Raw genomic sequence first — 25055 nt, 5'->3', positions numbered from 1 at the left:
TCTGGTTGATGTCAAAATATTTCTGTGTTACTAAATATCACAACATAGGTGTAACCTGCTGCATTCTGACAGAGGCTGACATATTCAAAAACTGGAATATTGGGGGACCCCTGAACTTTGCTGCCACAACAGGGGGAAGCGATTTGAAGAATGGCACAGAAGCAGCTTAGAAAACCTTGGCTAATCAAATTTGCCAGACAGCAGGAAAATGAAGAGAAGGATTGATACCAGGAAAGGCACAATGGGCCGATTGAGTACTGCGAGGGAGGGGCATGTATGACTTAACAGGAAGGATTTACTTTTTAACTCGGGCTAGAGTTTGATGAATATTTCCTTTGATGGAAGCGCTGGATAAATCAACTTTGCAGGGAGGGGAAAGAAGCTGGTTTTGATCTTAGTTATTCCTCCAGCCTAGCTCACTGCGTGACAGCACAAATTAAAATGCACAACAAAAGGCAGTGGCAAGAAGGGCAGGTGAAAGCGAAGTTAGGGCTTATCAAAGCCTGTCTGAGATGATCCCCCATGGAGGAGAGCCTGTTTGGAGAGACATGTACTGACAGAGGCATGGGTAGGCAGAAGAGGTGCATTGAGAGCCCTTCGAGCTAAACCCAGAGCATGCTTGGTAGGAGGGAAAGGTGGGGAGGAAACCTAAACAGAGAAATACATAACGATGTTTCTGCTGTTAGCAGCAGGCAAAGCTGAGCAGGCTGCTTGCTTCCCTTACGGAACAACACTGAAGTGTAGACTCCAGGTACTGAGCAGGCCAGCAAGCTGAGTTCAGGAAAGGACCGATGTTACTCTGGTTTTTCTGAGCCTTTTGATTTTCTTAAATGGAGTCAGATCTTTTTAGTTATTGTACAATACTAAGAGCAGTTTTCTACCTTTTCCCACAGATGTAACATAAACAAATCCTTTGTTTTTCATTCTCTGTCCTTTGTTTGCGTATTTCTAACCTGAAAACAACTGTAACTGACAACTGGTCTGGCCACTGAGGCTGAGGGGTGGAAACCCCAAAAAGCCAATCTTCTGCTGGACCCACAAATGTATAAAAAGTAAGAAATAAACAAAGGGGTCTCTTCTCTCCGCTCTCTCAGCTGTGAGCTGGATTGGAAGGACCTCTGCCTTGCGAAAATCTCTTGTCTGCGTGTGACTGCTTTGTGTGTCTCGGTGACAGACCTCACTTGAACTAGAGAGGGTGCTGAGGAAGTTTAACAGAAGAGTCGGCACTGGCACTGGCACTGGCAGTAACAACTGGCAGGCATAAGGACCTCTTTCTGTGAGGGATGGTAGGTGGCCAGTCAGTGAAAAATATCTGGGGCTTGTTTATCATAAAGAAGGTTTAAAAACGTGCTGGTTTTGACTGCACACACTTGGCATGCTCATGAATTTTAAGAAGAAAAATTCATCAGGACAATTTGCTGCTATGTCAGGATAAAGAAAACTGAAAATTAAATTCATAGTACATTGCGTTTTCAATCTGATCACTGGTACATGGGAAGAATATGAGGGATTTTAACTATTTTTCTTTAGAAGGGATCATTTGCTGATGTAAAATTTGCTATGAGTCTCTGAGGGAAGGGGCTTAAATTTTTTTTTTTACTATAGAAATGTAAATTATCACATTTTGCAAAATTTTGTGTAGAATAACTTAGTATATGATAATATTCTTTAACAATATTTGTTTTTATCAAAGGTTTTCAGTATTACCTTATTAAGTAAAAGTCGTTGCATGATTTTGCTAATCTCTGCCCTATTTTTTCTCTCTCTCAGTATGAGCTGTTCTGAAATTATGTTCATGTACTAGAAGACAAAGTGCCAAGTACCTAATTTAGTACTCAGAAGTTACATCCAAATTTCAGTTGTTGTATAACACCAAATACTGTAAAGATGACAAGCTCAAGAAATACTTGCCTCAGACTGGATTGTCAGCACTTTGGATTAGAGCGTATTATTCAAATTCCAGTTAAATGGCACTTTATTCTCAAGGTGGCCTGATTGACTTTAACAACCTGTTTGTAATGTGTGTGACCTCTGTGACTAAGGTAACTATTGCAGCCTGATTGCCCACAATAGTGCAGAAAAAAAAAAGATATAGGAAGAGTTTGACAAACTGCTTGTGAACTTTGAAAACCCAACAAAACAGAACAAGGACCAATCAGAGGGATTTAAAAACACTTCTGTGGATTAGAAACATGCACTGTGATTAGATTCCTAGGGCTTTTGGATGTGTTTGAAAAGCCTTGCCATTCTGACAAAGATTTCAGAAATAATTTATGTTAAGGACAAACATACCTCATTATATTTGAAAAAACCCTTTCAAAATGCATCAAAGTATAGCTTGTACACAAAAGTTTTGATAGAATAGTGAGAAATATTCTCCACACATTCCAAGAGGTTTTATTTTTTAATTATAGCTACAGATGTATTTAATTTCTTTGGAAAAATATTTGGATTTTTAGCCATGATATTCTCTCTGTCTTGAAGAGAATTTCTGACTCTGGGGGAACACTGAAAATTGAGTAATTGAACATCAAATAATACTGAATCTCTATGAAATAAGCTCTCTTTGTCTCTAAGGGTTACAATTTAAAGCTTCTACATGAACATAATCAGTTAGGAAGTCAGGTAGCTCTAAGGACATCTATGCAGATACAAAGAATTTTAACCAGCTCAGCCACTCACTCCTAAAGATCACTTTTCTCTTTCAATTTACCCTGTTTCCAAACACCCCTCCTTACGGCCCTCTGAAGGAACTTAGAGAAGAAATTTTTTCTCAAGAAGATTCTTGGTAACATCACCATGTCAGAACTGTGCTAGAGTGTAGAATCGCACAAGAATAGGAAATGCACACAAAAAATTGTAAAGCTGTCTTTGTCTTCCCCTTTTCTAAGACCACACAAAGTAACAGCTGCAGTACAGGACACCCATTTCTCAATCCCTGACCGACATTGCCATCTAAACTCTTCTATGCTCTGAACATTTTGCTAATAGTTAATTCTGAAGCTGGAAATGAAATGTAAATCTAATGTAAGCAAAAACTGGTGATGCTACTGAGTGTAGTTGCCTCTGCAGCGCTAATACACTCCATGGCTGAAGCCAAGGAAGCTGGTAATCAAGTCTCATTAGAAAACCCCCCGTTCTTTCCTTTTTCGTGGTGCAAGCAGAAGAAAGCATCATGGAGCTGCAAATATGGTTCCTGCAGAACATTAGGTGATTTGTAGAATTCAAAATGTCATTGGACCATCAGCTCTCTCTCCGTGTTGCTTCTATAAGTTAGCATTTCAGGGTCATGTCTTCTGAGAGCTGTTACGCCTCACGTGATAACTAGTATGGTAAGTACAGCTCTTTTTCTTCAGCCAACACCAGCAGTAATTCCTGATCAGACTGAGCCATTGGGAGACACAGTACGCTGCAGACATCCCACCAAACCTGCTCAGTGGTATGGCACATGCACCTAACAGAACAAGAAAGTCGGTCCTCCTGTCCTTCCCCTGTGGCCACAAACATGCCCTGAGACATGCCCATCTCCATTCTGCTGCTGTGTACATTCTGACAATCAAGATCCCTGCCCTTGTATCACAGGTCGTGTTTGTGGCCACAGGGGAAGGACAGGAGGACCGACTTTCTTGTTCTGTTAGGTGCTGTGCAGAAAGGAAGGCATTTCCCCTTGAATCAAAAATGCTCAGGGGGCCACTGTCAGCCATAAATCATTTTCCCTTCACAAGACAAAATAAATTTGTAAGGAAACCATGTTCATACTTAAGAAACATGAGCAGCAAAATACTAACTTTCCTTTTAAATATTTCTCAGGAAACACAGCCTTTAGGCTTCTATTTTATTTTATTTTATTTTATACAAGAAAGACCAAGTTATGAAGACTGCATTTCACAGAAAATAAAAAGCAATTAAAGAAAGTAATAAAAGTCACTGCCGAGTTTGCTGCAGGAAGCACAATCCAACAGCCTCTAGCACTTGGAAGGACACAATGAGATCAGGGGATACTTCATCGTTTCTACGTGAGCATTAAGAAGCACATGAAAAAAATCCAACAAAATACTTCAGTTTCTACAGAATTTTGCAAAGTTTCATACTGCTGTATCTCATGTCACTCATACCTTTATAAAATGAAGTGTTTCTCTTCGTTTTGTATATATAATTGAACTGAAGAACTTCAAAACTATGGCCAAGCCTTAAAACTATTGTTTTACACACCCTCTGATAAGTACAGTACAATAAAACATGATCTTTCGAAACCTACTAGGTGCTGCCTACACAGAGTGCCAGGCTTTCTGCCTGTGCTCGTCAGTAAACAAAATTTCATGGGTTTGGGTTATTTGGGACTCAAGATTCAAATTCCACTAAGAGCACAATTTAAGGCTTTGTTGTAATTTTTTTCAGAAGAAACAATCCCTCCTCAGTTCAGGATTAAAACCTAATATTTGTGTTTAAAGGGGCATTTCAAATCTCGATGCTAATAGGTGAACATGGCTTACCTTCAGAAGCCAGTGAATGGTAGCTCGTGTAGTCAGTTCCACAGATCTTTTGTTTGTTTCTGCGATGTTTTGAATGTGCACTGAATGCTTGTATTTTTCTGTCACTTTCACTTCCCAAACCTCCTGATACTGTTTATCAACATAGAAGGAGCTTTTGTCACTGTTTATCCAACATGAATCTGGCTGTATGACAAACACGTAAGGTTTTAACATAGTAGATACCTCTGCTTCTTACCTGTGGATATGATGATACCATCTTGTCATGATCAGAAAGCTCCATATAGAAAACATTCTGCAGCTTTTATTTGCAATTCATTGCTGCCAGCCTATGCTTATCCCACTGCATATAGTTATTTGCTTATTTTCTGTATATACCTTTTATGAATTGGATTGTTCTGTAAGTTATATCGCTAGCCAATGCACTGGATACTGCTGGCTTACATTAACTTAACTGCTCACATTCATTTTTGTGCTACAAGTAAATTCAATTGCCTATCTGTTGCAGGGAGATGCGAAAACAAATAGCGAGGTAAATCACTCCAGGTGGAGGATTTCCAGCTCGGCAGGTGCAAGGCTGTGGCTGGCAGCATATCCCTGCGCACAGTGGCAAGAGGAGCAAGAGGCAAGGTGTATTACAGGCCTGTGGGGTGCTGCACAGGATGGCCAGAGTCACATCTGGTGGCACCTGAGATCAATGGCACCAGTGCCACCATGAGTTGGTGTCCAACAGACGAGTATGGGGGTTTTGTTTGCTTTTCTTTGAAGGCTGATTTTTCTAGAAGTGCAATGACTGAAGCTGGAAGCAGTAACTGCTGTGAGAGCACTGCTCTGCCTTGTAACAAAGGCTCTGTTGTGCTGGCATGCAGCACAGTGCCCAAAGCTCAGGATGTTTTCAGCCTATTTGCTTTCATTTGTATTTGAGTTAATCTGGCACAACTGCTGGAGAATAACGCCATATATTAAGCGCCATTTTAATCAAATAGATCCTTGATCTTCTGATTTCTTCCTACCAGCAGTTTGCATGGAAAAGGCAATTAACTACAACTCTAAACTGATGTATGACCTTAAAAATTAATTACATCAGATTCTGACTTGGCAACTCATTCAGCAGAGTATGCATGGAAAACCAAAAGTCAGAAAACCTGTTGCAACATCTTTATATTTAAACTAGCTTATGTCCAACCAAAATACAAATGAGAGTGACTTTTAGGTAACTCTCTCTTATGGAAGGAGCTGCAAGAATTCTGTTACCCCTCTGCAGAAGCCTTGTTTTGTCCTTGAGAACAGACTCCAGTGGCAACCAGCAAAATGGAGAAATAGGGTCTATGTCCTTTTGGCCTGAATTCCTTTCCCTCTCCCTCTTCTTCTGTCTCTCCCACTCCTCTCCTCTCCCAAAAGTAACCATAAGAAAATCTATTAGGATTAATTAGCTCATGTATACTGAAAATGTGAGATCCACAAGCTAGAGCAAAACCACCCAATTTAAATAGGTGCATTTTCCTTTATTGTGTAGGTTATGTGATAGGTATGGTACACAGAATGTAATATCTGCACTATCGCAAACCTTAGGTGTATGAAATAAGAAATTCACGTGTGACAATCAGCTGCAGATTTTCCTTTGCTGATTTTTGTCTTGTTCCTTTTAAAGATTAAAGGTATATGTGCTAGCAAGTCCCACTGAGTTTTCACATGTGTTGGGCATCAGATCACCTACCTGATGTTCTGAAATATTATTTGTTCTACAGTCAGAGCATACAAAGATATAGCCTGAGAGATGTCAAGTAAAAATTGATGAATAGTGAAAGCTTCTATTATCTTACCTTTCACCCACAAGTATGCCATAAGCATAAATGTAAAAGAGTGTTCTAAAAGTTCTATCTGTCACATTCTTAAATCATTAGTGAACACACTTAAAATATTGCTAAAGTTTTCCTCTTTTAATAAGGTAAAAACCAAATAATTTGGTTCTCTTCCGCAATTACTTTTGGTGGGAAGCAGATCATTTATCTCTGTTTATCTCTACAGGTTGTGAAGGAAGTAATTTTGCTCTTCCTCTTTCTTTGCTGCTGCTGTTTTAAGTATTCTTCCAGGAAAGAAAGGCCCAACAGAGGCAGTATGTTCTCAAGGCTGCTGGCAGGCCTTGGCTGACGTGCCTCATTTGGAAATCTGAATGACAATACCTTTCTTTAGCTCTAGCATGTCCAGTGGGTGGTGTTGCTGAGAGAGGGACAGCTTTCTGAGTTCGCAGAGGCCAGGGATGAGGTCAGTACCACGGGCGTGCCCCGATGGTGACGGTGAGGGCGATGGCTGCAGCAGATGTTGACTGGACAGCAACCAGGAAAGGCGGTGGACATGGGCGGTTCTGCAAACTCTTGCTTTGAGGGAAGAAACGAAGCAGTTGCGGCCTCTGTGAGACAGTTTTCATACTCAGAATGAGATTCAGTAAATTACATTCAACTGCTCTGGAAAAATCAGGAGCAAAATTATAATTAAGAAAGAGTTTGCAGAAGCCAATTTTTTAAGGAGCCATTAGGTCACCTAATGATGTATTCAGCTAGGAGACTTAAGACTGCAACCTGTCCTAGAGTGGTTAGGCTGAGTGCAAGGCAAGTGTCCCAGCCAGCTCTCTTCACAGCATTTCTTTCTGCATTTTTGCTTCTATTATTTTAATCTCGGCATGACAGAGTTTTAGGGTGCTTATACAGGAGCTAAGACAGACAATGGGTTATTATCAGCCATCGGAGGAAACAAAATACACGTCAGTGCTGAATTGGACTAAATGATCCTCGCGGATCCCTTCCAACTCAGGATATTCTGCGATACTACGAGGGCTGAAACGGTGGTGACGAAGAGCCCCGGGGGCAGCCGACACCTGCCCGAGGCACTCCCAGCGTTCACCTGGGAGCCGCTGGGCGCGCATTCAGCACGCACAGCGCGTCTCCCCATAGAGCACAGCGACAGTACTGGTATCGCAACGCGGCTGCCGGTGCTGCAAACTCCGCAGCCGGACAGAGTCCCGCCTGTCCCACGCCGGGCATTCATCACGACCCTCCGTCGCTGCGGGGGCCGGGGCCGGGCGGTGCCGCGGCCTGCGGGCGCAGCGCTCGGCACGGCCGCATTGTCTCCCGGCGGGGCGGGGCGGGCCGAGCGGCCGCGGCGGCTCCGCGAGGGGCGGGCGGGCGGCTCCGCGCCCGCGGGCGGGGGCGGCGCGGAGCGAGGGCAGCGGAGCGGGGGCGGGTCCGCCGGCGGCCGGCGCTCGCCGTCTCCTTGCCGACGGAGGAGGGCTCGGAGCCGCCCCCGTCCCCAGGGGCCGCTGCCGGCCGAGCGAGGCGGTGCGAGGCGGCCGGGGTTCGCCGCCGCAGCCCGGCCGGAGCGCGCGGGTCCAGGCTCCGCCCCGCGTCCTCCCAGCCCGGGCACCCGCAGCGCCGCATCGGGTAAGTCCCCGCGCTCCGGAGCGGCTCTGCCCCGGCCCCGGCCCCGCGGAGGGCGGCGCAGGCCCCGCGGCCTGGCCGCGCTTTGTTCCCGGGCGGCGGCGGCGCCGCGGGGCGCTCCGCTCCGCTCTGCCGTGCGGCGGCGGCGGCTCCGGCTCTCCCGGGGCGGCGGCGGCGGGGCCGTGCTGCAGAGAGAGCAGCCCCGGCTGCGAGCTCGCCCCTCGGCGCGCTCTCCGCCCTCCGGTGGGTGCCGCCGGCCGCTCGCTCGCCGGGGGCACGGCGGGTCGGCGCGGCCCGGGGGAGCCCGCGCAACAGGTTCGGGCATTGTTCGTGCCGCCGCTGCAGACGCGGTGGCGGCGGAGGGGCTTCCCAGGGGGGCTCCCGAGTGGCCGCCGCCGGCGGAGCCTTTGCCTTTGTGCGGGCGCGGGAGGGCGGCCGCCCCTCCCGGCGGGCCCCGCCGCGGGTGTCTCGGCAGGCCCGGCAGGGAAGGAGAGGGGTTCGGGCAAGGGGAGCCCGCCGGGCACGGGGGTCGGCTCCCCGCCTCGCCGGGCTCCCGGCGGGGATTTTGGCGGTGCGTGGCCGCCGGTCAGCCCGGCGGCGGGCTGGGGACGAGTCACGGCCGTGTCACTGCCGCGGCGTCGGGCGCTCCCGGGTTTCTGGAAGCGCAGCCTGGTCGGGAAGCTGATTCACTGCTGGAGACGTGGTTGCTCATAGCTGTGGTTACCCTTTCTTTGATTTTTGACAGGTCTGTTGTCCAGCAGTTTTGCCTTCTGCCCCATAATTGTACTGTCCCTCGCTACCCCCTAAAAGAGCTTTATAGCCAGGCAGTTGTACGAAGGCGATGCTCTAAAGCACTGTTTTTGTTAAAAAATATAAGCGAGTGTATGCAATCAAGAGTAGAAACAATTAGGGCAGAGTGGTTCTTTATTTTTTGACTTTTTGTAAGTTTTTTAATGAGCAAAATTGATGAAGTTTATATGGGTATGTGTTAATAGATGCTTTTGTCTGTTGCTCTCTCATCTTCCTGCATCCCAAAGGAAATATTGGTCCTCTCCATTTTTAGTATTGCAGTGTCTGCAGTGTCCTCACAATTGGATCTTGACTTTGTTCCTGCATTAAAATTCACTGTGATGAGGAAGTACTGAGTTTTTCCCCCTTTCTTCCGTTCTGTGACATTGCCTGCTAAGATTCAGTGTATGGTAAATAATGAATACCGTTACTGCATTATAGGATTACTGATTGTTTTTAATTACTGTGCTAATAAGGGTTCTCCTTTATCTGAACGCGAGCATTTATTGTCATAATGTCATTGTCTGCACCAAGCAGAAACTTAGGAGAGAAAAGGGGGAAGGTGGGCTACAGAATAGAACTGAAGCTTGCTCAGAGGCCTATGGCTTGGTGAGATGCTGGTCATGCCTTGCTCTTTCAGGAGAAAAGTAACGAGGCAGAGCACTGGAACATGCTGCTCAGGGAGATTGTGGAGTCTTCCTCTCTGCAGACATCCAAAGCCCCTGCCTAGGCCGGGTCACCACCAGCAGTTACACAGGAATGTGTCCAAATGGGGTTCCATTAGAACCATTCAAATAGATGATCTCCAGAGGTCCCTTCCAATCTTAATAATCCCGTGATTTTGTGAAAATCTTCCACCAAACCTAAGAGTAATTACAATGTAATTACAATGAAGGAAATAGATGTATTTTAAAATTTCTTATAAGGATATTTAGGGTAAGAAAAACTGGTCTAATGTCTCATCAAGTTGTAGGCTGTATTTCTAAATTGCCTATGGATTCGAAATTCTCAGTAAAGCTTATGTAAACAGGAGAAATTCACATAGTTTTGTCACTTTCTGTCAACAAGCTAAAGGAGTCAGGTGAAGTTCAGGTCAGTTTCAGTTGGCTGTTGTTTGAGAGTGGTAGTAGGAAGGGAAACCAGAGGAATTTCTGTAAGAACTTTAATACAGTGCTATCTAACTGTCAAAAATCTATAGGAATAGATTATAAAGAGGACCACCTTTATTCCCCAGTGATGATGGGTGGGGAGATACAGAATGACTTCAATAGGCAGCTTCTGGTAAAGTGGGCAGAGCCTACCTGGGAAATGATGTTGCAGGATTTCCAGTGTGTCTGTACTTAAGCTGTCTCAAGTACTTGCTGTTTGTGTTTTTGTTCCCAATCTATAGGTGTGTCCTCTTGCCTTCTCTCCCATCTTTTTGAGGCGTACTAGAAAGCTTCCATTAATAGAGGGGTGTTTTTAATTTAAAATTTACTGTGAGTTAGATTACTGTAATGGCTGGTCTGTCAGAATTACTGTAAAACCAGTGAAGTGTGTTTGTCATCTTGACTTTGCCTTTTACACAGTATACACTAATTTGAACTTTTGGGGATTTGTTGTTGAGTTTTGTTTCATGGGTGGAATTTGATCAAGTTACAGGGTTTCATGCAAGCCTTACATTTGCTGAGGTTTAGTGTTTGGTGCTTATATGTTAGTTCCATATCTTCTAATACAAAGAGGGACTATTTCTATTTTCTTATTGGAGTTATATTTTGCCTTTTTAAATTTTATAGCAGTGAGTACCTTTGTAGGAGTACCTGCTTCCTCTTCAAAAAAAAATCTACTAACACTGTTGTATTTTCACTTTAGCCTAAAACTCCGTGTAGGTTACCTCTGACTGAAAGCATACTACAGGGATTCTGGTTCTTGTTACTTTCCCGCTGCTTCCGGTGCTGCCTCAGGAGCATTGCCTGCTAACTATAAACAATGTTGATGTCTACCATATGTTTTGGTAGAAAGTGCAGATTCCTGCTGTCCCACTAAACTCAAATGCCTAGCTTACTAGTATTTGTGAATACACAATGGAAATGTTGACTCCCCGATCATGTAGTTCTGTAAGAAACTCTTGCTTTCAACCTCCAAGGAAATAAAAGTTTTAGATGGAGTAGCAATATAAAAAAATATGGTCAAATACTTTTTCATTTAAATTTACAGAACCCGGGATCTGGAGCTCAAACTTGTAACCCTAGCAGACAGTTTTGCATTCCAGTACCAATGGTAAGTAAGATAGGTCTCTTCCAAAAATAAATCTTTATCATTTTCACGCATTATATTTGGTTCTTATGAAGCTTTGATACTGATGAATATACTGCATAGAACAACATCTTTGCAGTTGGTTATGTAGAAACTTACTTAGGCTTTAATTCACACCTTCTTTAACTGCTTTACTTTGTTTTCATTTTGTGCCTTCTAAAATGTCTTTAAAAGGCCCTATAACATAAACAAAACTGATGTTAAAGCTAAATTACGTTGTTCGGCCATGCAGCTTTTGTTACTGTGTCTCACAAGGGGAGGAGTGGCTGCAGATGTGTGAGAGGGTGTTTAAAAATAGGAGTGGAGATAAGTGAATTTTATTTTTAAGAGGGTTCTGTGGTAGTGGGTGAGAGTAAGGAAAGAAGTTTTAATAGGTAATTGTTGCTGCTCTGATGGTGTTGATAAGCTTGTGCTGGAAGATAAATCAGAGACTTGGGATTGAGCAAGTAGGAAAATGTGTTGGCAAAGCTTTTTGCTCTTTAGACTAAATAAGAGTGAGAGATTTTTTGAAGTGAGGATATCCTTACAGCGGATAGTAAACTCAACAAGGAAGCAAGTAAAAATCAATTTGGAGTGTTGTTTTCCTGTTTCCAGGTGAGAAGATGAACTGCTGCATTTTGGACAAGCTGAAGTTTGGAATGCTGGGATATAAAGAACCCATTAAGAAGGAAATTACAGTAGTTAAGAGGAGATGAAGGTATGACTCAGGGCTTTGCAGAAACAACAATTCAAGGGAGATAGATGCAGTAGGTATATGAGAATTCAGAGCTAAGATAAATTCCTATGGCGTTGGCAGAGTGGTATTTGAGATGTGTTCTTAGGGAGGTATTATGAAGGATAAGTGTTGACCAGACCAAGCAAGGCCAAAAATGTGTTTGAAGAATAAGATAAATGTGTTTGATGTTAGCCTGATGTTTTGGTCATTAAATGATATCTATGGCTGAATTTGAGACCTCAGTGCAGGTTGTCTCTTTTCTCTCTACTGGTGTTCTGTTTGCTAATTCTTTCATTTTACATTCTCGCTTGACCCTGGAAAATAGTGTAACTGGAAAATGTATGAGAGTTGCATCTATGCAGGATGCTCCAGGGAGCAGCTTAGAGAGCTTGATTTTATGTTCTCTGGAGCTTGTGATCGTTTATTTATTGATTTATATTTTGGTAGTGGAAGGCTACATGCTTTATTTTGAGGGGGTAAGAGGGGAGGGAGAGGCGCTGTGATTACTGCAGGTGGTTGCTGTGACTGATTTAATTTGTGATTTGCAGTTGAAATGTTCAGAATTTTTAATCTGAGTAAAAAATCTGAAGGCATCCTTGAAAGTTAAGATTTATTTCTCCTGCATCTGCTAATTTAAAGACAACTTATTTAAAGACATAATTATTTTACTTTGTAGACCAGTGAATTAATGGATTTCTGAAATATATGCACAGAGTATTTATCTACCAGATCTAAAATATTTCAATCTCTTGTACTTTCATGTTTGGTTAATATTAGGAAAATTTTCAAGTTATTTATTTCTGATTGAAGGAATTTTTATTATTGCCCTTATCATGGATACTTTGTGTGTTGTGCAGTGAGGACAGAGGAACACACAACAGTAATAATTTTTTTTTTTTTCTTTATTCAGAGGAAATTGTTCAGGGTGTTTCAAGATCCACACAAAGTCTTACTCTTGAACTGGTAACTTTTTGGTCAGGTAGCAAACCCAGGGTTTTAGGGATTTGTAAATAGACTTTATTAGCCCCTTCTTCATTTTCATCTTGTTTTGGTCAGTTTTCTGCACTTCAAAAGGATGACTGCTTTTGTGTCTGCTGCACAAGATAGCTTTTGGTATAGAGGAGCATTTCTTTTTGCTTTCACTCAGTTGAGTGTCACTATACTGAGCTGGGAATTGAATCCTGAGGCCCTGAGCCACATGCACTTGTAACCAATGCCAAATATGTGTATTGTCATGAAATGGTAGATTGTTTTCTTATATAAATGTTGCAAAAAGAACAAGAAGTTCTAATCTTGCACCCCAGAGGAAAGTGGTTTTCATTTGTTCCGCACTGCCAGCAGTTGAACTCATCAGTGCAGTTGTTTGTCTTTTGAATTTGTCTTTTGACTTGGCTGCATTGTCCAGTCTCATTCTACTGTCCTCGTTCATTTCATGAAGTACTGAATGCATAGGAGCTTTCTAATCTTTTCTCACAAACTGGTTTTGGAGGGTTCCTTAAAGAGCTGGTGATAAGGTATTTATATTTCCAAGCACTTGTGATCATGTGATTTGTATGTTGGGGGTATTTTTGTTAGTTTTCTTGTTTGTTTTGGTTTGGGGGTTTTTTTGTGGGGTTTTGTTTGTTTGTTTTGTTTGTTTGGATTTTTTGTTTTTTTTTTTTTAAGAAGAGGGACCTAGGAGAGGACTATGTAATTTTATTTTACTATCTGTAAGTTATTTTTCTTGCCCCTAACCTCACAAATTATTTCTGTGGTAGAATTTGCAATCCATATGATTCTGTTCTCTTTCCATGTGACTTCTGACTAAGGAAAATTTGAAGACCTAAAAAGGAGAATTTTCTTTTAATGAGTGTGTGCAGAGTGATGAGGAAGAGAAAATGTCTTGGCTATGCTTTGAGCATAGCATTTCAATTGACGTATTGCTGTGTAAAAAGTGGTGGAAGAGGAGGCAGCCTCTCAACTTGCATCATTTTATGTACTCTGCGGTCACTTGATAGCGTTAAGTGACATGAGATTTTACTGCAATTTCTGCACTGGTTTGGCCTTTTGTAAACGAAGGAGGGTATGAGGTAGAGTGGTGGGCAAGCTGTGGGGTTCTGCTGTAAGGTAAATGGTGTCTGTCACTGTATGTGAGACAATGGCAAGAAGCAGAAGGGAATCTGGAGATGCATCCAAAACCTGTGGCTTATTTTTTCTACTATTCTAGTTTAAAGAGGCCTGAAAACTGCTATAACTTAGCACAGATCGTGTGTTTGGCTTGGTCTGAGGCTGGAAAGGGTAGAAGCTGTGGCAAGCTGTCATCTTTGCTGTCACGTGTTGCGGCGTCGTTGTGAATGTCCGCGCGCGTTCCTTTGGGTTGGGCAGGTTCGCTCTCTGAGCACAGCACATGAGCCCACGGGGTGCTGCTCTTTGGGAGCGTGCTCGTTCCGCACAGGATCCTGTGCCTGGCCCTGGTGGGTGGAAAGACGGAGGTGGTGGTATTGTGTCTCGCAGCTGCACATGCAGGTGTTATTGTGCATCCTGGTTACATTGTTTCTGTGCTTGGTCCTCTTCCTTTTTTTTCCCCTCTGGCGCTGGCTTGAAGTCTGAGGACAAGCCTTGCCTTTGTGTGAAATGAATAGTTGACTGTGATCAAAGTTAGAACTCAGACACACAGTGTCTATTTCTTCTCAGATGGCATAACCTCTTACTCACCTGTTCTCCATTTGCTGGTTTGCTATTCATTATATTGCTCATCGCTTCCTTTTGTTGCTCGTCTTTTTGTTTCACTTTTCACAGATTGGGGGATTAAAAAAGAGTGGGAAATGACTATGGAAGATGGGTTAAATAGAGGAAGTAGTTAACAGACAGTTCTTCTGAATTCTATTATTAACTTTAGTTGGATGATGAGATCTGAACCTTCCGGTGAAAATGGAGTGGAATTGGAATTTTTCCAAGCTTGAATTTGTTGTGGCTGTGACAATGTGCTTTTGAATCATGGCCTAGCACGCTGTTAACTTCAGCTTTAACTCAAGTCAGAGCACATTTTCACTGTTTCCATTGAACTGCCACTGCAAGGTGCCGAGTTAGGGTACTAACAGTGCATGTGTAATGGAAATGGCATTGTTTGGTTGCATCTTGCTTTAAAATGAAAGAAGCTTACATATTCATGAAATTAGTCAGGTGTGGTTTTTTTTGTTTTCTGACTTCTTGAGTGTGAATTAGCAGGTTACAGAAGATCAGGAATATTTTTGTTCTGTACAACTTCAGGCATAGTATAAAACTTCTGTGGGCTTTTTCTGGGTGCTTTTTACAGGTAGTAAAAAAATTTAATGTACCAAAGTAGTTGAAAAAGCAAAAACTTTGATTTGATCTTCCTTAAATATCTGGAGCTACCTTTTCTCCTGAGGGCACTAATGTTAAATATTTATTAGTGCTGCTCATAATATCTTAAAGAGTAAAAACCAAACACTGCATTTGCATATGTAAGATGATGTTCATCTGTCAGGTTTTATTGTTATTTTGAAACTGTCCAGCTGAGTAGCCAATTTCCAGGTGCTTTTTAATTGAAGACAGCATTAACTAATAAATATTTACAGCTTTTTTTCTCTTTCTGGGGCAAGTTTGTGCTTCTCAAATTACCCTGAGGAATCAGCCCTGGAGACACCTTCGTTTATGTTCCCTCTTTGTACAGCTTTGCTGTGGGAGAGATGACATCCTTTAATGTAGCTTTAAAGGAAGGTGAAATAATAATCTACATAGATAATTGTGATACTCAGCTATTTCCATGTCTTTTTTACATGGATTTTGTTTGTGTGGAGCAGATGAACTTGTTTTAAGCTGATTCAGGGAAAAAGAGGGTTATGCTTTGTGGGTCGAAGTTAGCATCTGAAAAAGCTTGCATGCTGGCTTCAGAGAATGAAGATGTTCATTTTGAAGGTCTGCAGTTCAAAAGTTGATCTAAAAAAAGTGTTTTCATTCTATGTGATGTGAGTCTTTTTTCCTTTGGTACTTCAGAATGTCTATTGTTATTTGTGCTATTGTTTCTGCCTGGACTTGCAAGCTGCTACAGTTTTGAACGTAGCTCCCCATCTGCTCCTTGGTTATTTATAGCCAGATTTGTGGAGCTCCTTCTAATCTCTCAAGTCTTCAAAAACATTAATGAATTAAACATCACAATACTCTTGTAAAAAGAGAATTAAATGGAGGAACTGAATGGAGACTAAAAAGGATAAATGACTTGCTGAAAGCCATATGTATATTTCAGAGCAAAACAGGGAATAGAAACCAGATTCTTTTTTTCTTTCTTGTAGTCCTGTGGTCCTTACTTGTGGTCCTTAAGAGACCAGCTATATGCTCTTGTGAACTATGTGCAAAAGGAATGAAGAAAGAACTCATTCTCTGTATCTTGCAATAGATGCTCATGTGCAGACTAACCCATTTCAAAACCTTGCACCGTGTACTGAGAGCAGTAAAGGTTTCAGGTCTAACAAACATGAATAAGCATGTTAATATTAATTCCCATTAAGCCTGAATTTGTTTGGTTGTTAGTGTTTTGGAGAAGTGGTTTCTGCTGGGTTGCTTAGAAAGAAAACACCTGTTACTTGCAGGAGAGCTGCTCACTGACAATTCAATGACAATATGGGTAGCACAAAATGCTGGCAAAAATTTCCATTCATCAGAAATTTTGCACTTTGATGAATTACATATAGTGCTTACTGTGTGAGAGATTTTTTTGATTTTTGGCTGGTTTCTTTTTCTTTGCATTCTTGGCTGGGTTTTAGTTTTGTTGGTTTTGTTTGTTTGAGGGCATTGTTTGCTTTTGTTTGTTTTGTTTGTTTTGTTTTGTTTTTGGAAAAACTTGCGAAATTTTAGATGTGTGGAGTAAAACATTGTCATTTACATTCGTTCCAGAGTCTAGAAATGCTAGATGATGCAGCCTACTAAGTTGTGATTTGATTTCACGTTGAAGAGCAGCCTGAAATATTGTTTGCATTTTTACCTGTTCTGTAATTTTTTTAAACTATGTATTTGCTATTTCCCATTCTCTCCTCAATGTATGCATATTTCACGTTTGTATGTAAGAAAATTTTCTCCACAAATAGTATTAGTTTCTGCTTGTCAAGGTGATTGGAAGAGTTTTCTGTTTCACTGGAATGCATTTCAAGTATTTATGTTTTAAGTACAAATATGTGAGTTTAGTGTTGCCACCTTCTTGTGGAAATCTTCAAAAGAATGAATACATTGTGGGAGGCTGACATTGCCATACTGATTTAATAACCTGAAAGCCTATGTCATTCTAAACAAGTTCAGTGAGGTTCTTCAAAATGTATTGAATGTGTCCAGGAAACAGGTTAAATAAAAGAACTACAAGTTCTACGGTTTGGTTTATGGTATTTTGGCAAAGTAGATTCTAGGTGGGCATACAGCACTCTAGATTGTTTCTGAAATTCAGCAAACAAATTTAGTCTCTTTATTTGTTCCATATCTGTAACATTTCAGCATATAAAAGTTACGTCTTCTGATTTGGAGGTGATGAAATGCAGCTTCCTGATGTATTTCACTTTTCCTCATGTGAAATCTGTTCTCTTTAGTGGTTTTGTTTTTCTTCTGTAGCTTTTCTGTGTTTAATGAAACCAAATTGGTTTTTTTTATTGATGAATAGACACTGAATCTGTTTCTTTCAGCTAAATAGTGGTAGAATATTGAGCAACAAATCATTCTTTCTTCATGCTAAATTGAAAGCTTGATGGAAAATTTTAAGAGCCTGTCATTTTGTCTTCCTCCAACAAATTGAAGACTTTATATATGTTTTGTGGGTCTAAACACATTGCAAGGGTACAAAGCAGTGTACCTTTCAAAATACCTTTAGTAGCTCCCATTGGAAAGTAGCTTTCTTGAAATGGTTTCACTTTCCAATATTAAAAAAAAAAGACATTTCATTTAATTCATCCTGAGATTCTTTGAATGTCAAAAATAGAGAAGGATGCTGAGCCTCTTTTTTAAATGTGAAGATTTTTTTTTTTTTTTTCTGGTATTTTCAGATAACCTGCTCTGGTGAGAATTTTCTTCTAGATGAAACCTATCAAAGCTCTCACAGAAGAGAGGTAATTGTAAACTCCAGGAGTTTATGGAACAAAGGCTAGGTGTTTGGAATTATCAGCAGTTGTTCTAACTGGTCTGACTCACCTCTCTCCACTCTGAACAGAATGCTTCCATTGGTTCCAGGAAATACTGAATAAAAGAACTATTTTGATCCATGGACAGTGCCACTGCTGTGGCAGAAAGCCAAGCGATGCTTTCATATTAAATAAATAGGTCTTTTCAGAACAGCAGAGAAACATGTTCCCTGGGGTCAGTAAGTTGATGCAGACTTTTGTTCCTGTGTCAAAGTACAAAGATAATGAAGTGTGTGTAGGTTTGAACTTCATTCACTGATTATAATAAAGAGGCGTTTGTAATAATTTGGAAATGTGACTTGGGGAGGAGGGGAAAAATCATTCAGGTATGTGTTCCACATCTTGAAAAAAGGAAAATAAAAGGAACTGCCAAAGTTAAAAAGCTTACACAGAATGGTTTGAAAGACAAAAATATCTGCCTGAGTAATTATTGAATTTTGTGTTTTATGCAACAAATAACTACAAATCTTTGTCTAAAGCATACAGGGAGCTTTAATAGGATGCTTTTTTGAGTAGTTGTTCAGAGTGCAGGCTGTTATGGGACTCAGTTTCCTCTGACAACTGAAAGTTGTTTGTTTCCTTCTGTAATACGTGAAGTGTGAAATTTATATAATTGGCAAAATTTGCGCTTCAGTATGGAGATTTTGGGATAAGAGGTGGGAATGAATATTGTGACACATGACACATTGAAACAGAAAAAGATGATAAAAAGCTGTTGAAATGTTCTGGGTTTTTTTTCTCTTTTTTTAATAATATGATAGTTCTTTTTTTGTTTATGTTATGAAGCTCATTGTTTTAACATGAAAAGGAATAACTCTTTTACCTCAGGCTATTTGGATTTCTCTTTGGATTTTTTTTTTTTTTTTCCCCTAAATCATTTATAGTTTTCATTCAGTTAACTTCCCCCGTGCCAGGAAAAAAGTTCTCTGTGCGTGCATTCTGAAGTATCCAGATGGAGAAATCCAGCTTGCAGTCTGAAGCCCTAGGCCTGGAATTAAAAATGAAAGAAATTCAATTCTGATCTGTTTTTATTTTGACTGGATATTGGCACATATCTCGAATTGTGTATTTCTGAGCAGAATTAGGTTTTTTAATTATATGGATTGATCTGTGGAAGTAGGACCTCAGCAAGTTACAAGCTGATGCCAGTTCCTATTTTGTGTAGGCTGGAAGAGGAGCTTGCACTTGAGGCATCCTGTGCATTTGTCAGTGAAGCAAAAAAGTCTCATCACGGTGGATTGCAGTTCACAGTGCAATAAAAATTGCATGAGGGTAAGGAGGAGGCAAAAGAAGCTGGAGCATTTCCAGGTATAGATTATAGGTAGGACATAGTTATTTAGGCTGTTGGATGTTTTTCTTCAACTGAAGCCCTGCTAGTGGCAGGGTAATGGCAGTGTCCTGACGGAAATGTAGCATAACATTATTAGGTAATTATTGTATTCTTGGTAATACCAGACAGACTGTGCAAAAGCACAATCTTATTTGCACTTATTTTACATCTGAATGAGCAAACAGATAACCTACCTGTAAATTAATTGTCATTTATTAGGGTTGGGAAATGGGATTTTATATAAATTATCTTCTTGTCCTTGATTGAGATTCTGCTTTGTTTTTTGTGCTTGTACTGTTTCTTCCCCACCAACGAGGGAGAAGAAATCTTTAATTAAATATTTGTATGGATAACTGCCTAGAATGATTTTTTTCTTAAGTTTTTACAGTATTTTAGATTTTGGCTACAGTGTTCTGTTCTTCCTTCAGAAGAATACAAAATTGTAACACTGTGAAACACTATAACTGATTTCCCATGCTTGACAACTTCAACTTCTTGTGTTTCAGAGCTGTGAGAAGTATCTGAAGTAGAATGGAAGCGTCAGTAATATTACCCATTCTGAAGAAAAAATTGGCATTTCTTTCAGGTACAATTTCAGTTTTCCTCAACTGATTCCACCTTGGATAATTTGGATGGGATATTTAAGTTGGTTGTTTGTATTTGCTGGATGTATTTAACAAAAATGTATTGTTTGTTAGTGCTTTGTCATGTTCCAAAAGAATCTCTGGAACCCCTTGTCTAGTAGCCAAGCTGTTGGTGTTTAGAACTTGATTTTGCTGTAGCCTGTAGCTCAACCTGCAAAGCTTTTAAGAAGTTTCAGTCTATATATATGAGACTGATGATTTAATACACATCCAATAATAGCCCTTGCTGGTTGGGCTTTCTAGTTTTTTGGTTTTAGAAAAACAGAGTGAATATTTTCAAGATCTTCTGTAGAAAATTTTTCTTTCCTTTTCACCTATCTTTTCTCCAACATAGAAACACATGGAAGCAGAAGTAGCCATGCATTGCGACAGTTTGATTATTGCCAATTAGTTAATTTGGGGAAGACTGTAATTACCATTGTATTTATTAAAACTTCCTGAATCTTACATTGAAGGTAACTTTTTCTCTCCCCTCTGCTAGGGGAAAAAAAAAAAAAAAAAAAAAGAGGAACGCTTCAGATGGTGAATGACATTCTCTTGCTGGTTTCACTGCAGTTGTAGATAGCTCTGTTAGTTCTTGGGGTTTGTCTGATCCAGTGTAAGTAGGTAACTTACAGAACCCTTGTCAACTTCAAAAATTGACAAGTGTTGCCATAAATATTCTTATAAATATTCTTCTGGCTTAGTTTATTTTAGTTTGTTTTGAACCAGTCTAGTTTAGCCTGCTCCAGTCACCTGAGAAGTGAAACCTGCTCTTTTTGTTAATATGAATTTATTTTGCTTTCAATTCACCTACTGTCCCCAGCAATTGCAAATCTAACAATTCCTTTTTAAAAACAAACAGTCAAACCCCTAAAACTCAACTCACATTAAAGCCTGGGACAATTCTTCCACAGCAACAGCAGATGTGTAGCGAGTTGGTTGTTCAGCATTATATTGCAAGGGGATGTTCTCATTAACTAGAGTGCATTTTCAAATTGCTATTAAAGCTGCCTGATCCCTTTCGAAAACAGACGTTCTTAGTGGAAAGTAATTTCTTGAGTGGCATTTTTAATGCTAGGAACCATTTTGGACCTATATATTTCTAAGTAGGTTTGATCATTTTGGAATTGATTAGTATTAATGGGTGCTTTAGTTTAATGAATGGTAAAGTTTGATGCAGCAGGATTTTTTGTGTTCTTCAGGGTAAGTAAAGTAACCTGACAGACACAAATCAGTTCCATGTCTCTCTACATCAATTTTACTCCATATAGTTTCATTAATGATTAAAAATATATACTCAGAAAAATAGTATTTCAGGAAAATGTCCTGCACTGTTTATTTGTCTGTTGTTATTTTTGAGTTAAATTGGTACAGGTAATGTTGATCCTGCCTTTCTCAGGAAGCAAAATGGTGGTTTCTAATGGAAATCCATGGCGGGTGTAGCTTTAATGTTGATAAATCATTACACACAGCAGAGGAGAAAAGGCAAGCTTCTAAATCAACAAAAAGCCTTGAACAATCACTTTGGGGGGTTTTTTTGGTTGTGGTTTTTGTTTTTTTTAAAAATCTGTGATGCTCCCAGTTGCTTTCCTTAGCAGTGTTTACAAGCTGGGGGAAAAAACCTGCCAGTTGTTACACAAGATGACTTGTCATGAAATAATAATTTAGATAATTATTGTGGTCTTGTTTTAAAATGTCAAGAGATTGTATTTCTGGGATTTGGGTTGTGTTTTGTTTAGTCAGTTCAGCAAGTGCTGTTTAAATCCACGCATTTTTCCTTTTTCTCTGCTTCCTCACTCCAATTTTCAAGCTTTCTGCCATTCAGAAACAAAAGGGTGGACAGTCTGTAAATCACTGCTGTTTTAGATTGTTTCTGCTGGAAGCATCTGTCCATTTGTCCTTTTTCATACAGCACCACTCTTCAATTCTTCAGAAATACAGATATTAAAAAGTGTGTTGCTGTTTTCCAGCAACAATTTTCTCACAAAGGAGAGGAAGGGAGAGGAACACAGCTACTGCAGTGGGCCACTGAAAGCAGTAGGTCCTTTGCAGAAATGTGGAAAATCTCTGCGTATCAGTGGATCTTTAAAACTCCAAATTTAGAGAGTTTACACAGCTTTGGAAATAAGGAAAAAAGGCTTGTTGCAATTAAGATTCTAACATATGTTGTGTAAACAGTGTTTGTTCATTATCTTGCAGGCACCTCATGGATGGGGAGAATTCTTATCAAATTATGTCAACATATGTGTATGAGTCTGCAAGCATTACTGTGCTTATGCCTTTTCATATTTCTGCACAGCTGGTATTATTATGTAAAAAGTTGTTCATACTGATTAGGTGAAGCTTCAGTTCTACTGAAGACCTTTGTGAAGCAAAAGCATAATTTAATTACTTTAGCCATGTGAATAACAGTTTGAGAATAAAGATGTTCTTTCTCAGGTTACAGAAATTTACTTTGCTTCATTTTCACCCAAATAAACCTGTGATTATAGATGTCTTCGTACAGTTTTTTCTAAAATATAGAGAAGACTGTTTAGTAATTGAATCCTGCGTGTGCTTAAGTGTATATTGTGGTTGCGCATTTTTTTCCTTAATAAAATAGATATGTTAAAATTTACTGTTTCTAATACCGTTTGTATAAGTTTTACCAGAAAGGTTTTTAAATGTAGATGAAAATTAGGGAAAGTGGTTGGAAATGTATATCTTAATTGCGAGGTGCCTGTCAGCTGTCTGTAAGTAGGTCTAGAAGTTGTTACAGTATGTGCCATGGGCAGCCTGTGTGCTGTGAGATTCTCCTTTTCTAGGAGCTCCAGTTGGAGCTTCAGGGTCCGTTCTCAGCTTGGGAGTGGATCAGATTTCTGACAGGCTGGTAGTGTAGAAGGTCTAGGAGTTGCTTTTTAATAGTATAATCTAAAAATGCAAAAATAATGCTTCTGGAACACTTGATTTATGTTGTTTATATTGATAGTATTAGATGAAAATTTGGGATAGCTGCAGACGTGGGCTATGTTCTGATGCCCTGGTGATGTTTTAAATATCTGTGTGGTGAGTGAACCTTCACAACCGAGAGCTGAAATGTCAGTTGAGGTTTTCACAGCAACTCTAAAGATTGCTTTTATGATGAAGTTTTTGAGACCATTTAACTGCAAAGTATTTCTTCTGCTTAAACCTCATCACATTAACTTTGTAATTACTTTTTCTTTCTGAAACAGGAGGGAAGGACAGAAGAAGTGGCCTCATTCTGACGATTCCATTATGCCTTGAACAGACGAGTATGGATGAGCTGAGTGTCACACTAGACTATCTTCTAAGTATACCAAGGTGATTTGGAAGGCATTCTGTTCAGAGCTGGTTTGGTTTTTTTTCCAGTTGTAGAAGAGATCTTTCTGTTGCTTTTAATTTCATTTGCCCTTCTTTACCAAATTAATTTTATGTAAATGTTTGTTTAGAACTTGATATTGTCTGAGTTTAAAACACGCATTCCAATAAGCTAAGGGATATGTACTAAGGCTTGTCTGTGTCCTTTTATGTCCTTATGTTCTCCTTCCTTGGGATAGCTTCTTTTCATAATTTCTTTTTAATGACAATGCACTTAAATTGCTAAGTAAATTAATGAGCCGTTCCAATCAAACTCCTAAGCTTGCAAGGGCAGCTTTGCCCTTCCTATGCTACGTTCCTAAGCTCTGTAGCTTGTAGGGCTTCAGTTTAAAAGTGCACTAAGTTTGAAAATACACAGTCTTATTGAAGTCAGTGAGCAGCTCGTGGTACTGCTTGAATGTGCTGCCTGGCCACTTGAGTATCCTGTCATCTGTGGCTTGCTGTAAAATCATTGTTGTTCAAGTTCTGTGCATTCTGGCCACTGCCAGCTTATAGCGACAGTTTTTGGTCCTGGCTTAGTTACCTGCATATCTGTTTTCTTAAGATCCAGGGATTAACCTTTATAATTTTTTTTTCCTCTTGTGTGCCACTGCTTTATAAAGAAAAGGAGCCTCTCAGAAAAATGTTTGCTATTGTATCTTTTCAAATTTATCTTCTGGAAACAGAGCAACAATGGCATAACTAAAAGTATCCAGTGTACTTTGCAGTCTATAAATGTTTATAAAACACAGTTAAATGTTGGGATTTTTTTGGTAGATAAGAATTTTTAAAAATCCTGATGGGTGAGAGAGAAGTGATGAATAAATTCAAATTCCTTAAAAGTAACACATTAGTAGGTGTATGAGTATACTGCACAACTTTTTAGTTGTATATTTCAAACAGCTTGTTGTCTTTTGTAAAGTGATGAAACACCAAATGGTCATCCACACAAGTCATGTCATTGACTTAAAGACTTGGCCAAATGTATGGAGCAGATGCAGGCATTCTTGTTCTAGTAAGCATTAATTATTCCACAGTCTCATCCTGATGTGTGTCTTTACATATATTAGTGTAACAATAACTGTCTAAAAGCTGAACCAAAGTGCTCTTTGTACTCAGTGGAAACTGGGAAATCTGTTTGAAAGTGGAGTCAGTGTTCCCACATTTAATGCTCTGTGTCAGTTGTGGAAAAAATGACCTCTCTTCTGTGGTGGCAGTGTGGAAAAATCATTGTCGTTTTGGTTCGCATGTTTTTCAGTGGGAAATGTAGACTTTGGCCTAAGCACTTCTCTTTTCTGTTCTGGAAAGACTTGCTGAACAGTGTTTGGGAAAAATAGGGCTGAGGGGAGGGATTTCTTTCCAAACCCAATAGCTGTCCAAGCAACATTAATAGTACTTTTTTTCCCCAAGTTCTATGTGTAAGGGAATGTAATATGTTTGACTTTAATTCAGTTGTGCATGGTATGTGATGTAACTACACCTGGCTTGAGATCTGCAGTCCAGTGTGGATTGTCGGTTGTGTCCAAAATTTGAGAGGCGTAACTGCTTAAAGTGTCTTGGATAGAATTTTTTTGGAATGTGTGTAAAGCCATTCTAAAATTTCAGACAACTTATTCCTAGTGTTGAAGTCTACTGTTACGCCTTCTTTGATGGTATTTAAAATTCTCAGGTTCTGAAGAGGTCTGTTTAGAACTGAAGAAGAATAAAAGTGGCAATGTTATGATGTTGCCTGTTCATACTAAAGTTTGCTTCCTTTGTTGTATTCTCTCTATTGTGGCTCGAATCACTAAGCTGTTTTACTTTTTATTTTAACTTAAATACAATCATTTGCGTTGGCTAAACTTTTTATAAGTGATAGAAC

At 40.2% G+C, this 25055-nt stretch overlaps 1 protein-coding gene across 14 annotated transcripts in view; it reads left to right on the top strand.

The window, feature by feature from the left end:
- The first annotated feature begins 7822 nt into the window (after positions 1 to 7822).
- The window catches only part of SESTD1 (SEC14 and spectrin domain containing 1), a 50328-nt gene continuing 33095 nt past the window's right edge, over positions 7823 to 25055 (top strand). Inside the window, exons 1-7 of one of the 14 annotated variants that reach the window (XM_040069242.2) lie at positions 7823 to 7927; positions 10910 to 10972; positions 11603 to 11705; positions 17747 to 17809; positions 19047 to 19153; positions 19718 to 19797; positions 23050 to 23158. In XM_040069242.2, the coding sequence (XP_039925176.1) occupies positions 19743 to 19797; positions 23050 to 23158 (164 nt within the window). In that variant the 5' untranslated portion in view covers positions 7823 to 7927; positions 10910 to 10972; positions 11603 to 11705; ... (1 more) ...; positions 19047 to 19153; positions 19718 to 19742. Of the gene's footprint in view, positions 7928 to 8222; positions 8240 to 10909; positions 10973 to 11602; positions 11706 to 17746; positions 17810 to 19046; positions 19203 to 19717; positions 19798 to 23049; positions 23159 to 25055 lie in introns of those variants that run through there. The other 13 variants (XM_040069243.2, XM_040069239.2, XM_040069240.2 and 10 more) reach the window with 13 other exon arrangements.

Source organism: Hirundo rustica, chromosome 7 (genome assembly GCF_015227805.2).
Source record: "Hirundo rustica isolate bHirRus1 chromosome 7, bHirRus1.pri.v3, whole genome shotgun sequence".
NCBI classification, from domain to species: domain Eukaryota; kingdom Metazoa; phylum Chordata; class Aves; order Passeriformes; family Hirundinidae; genus Hirundo; species Hirundo rustica.
This window is presented reverse-complemented; position numbering and strand designations above follow the sequence as displayed.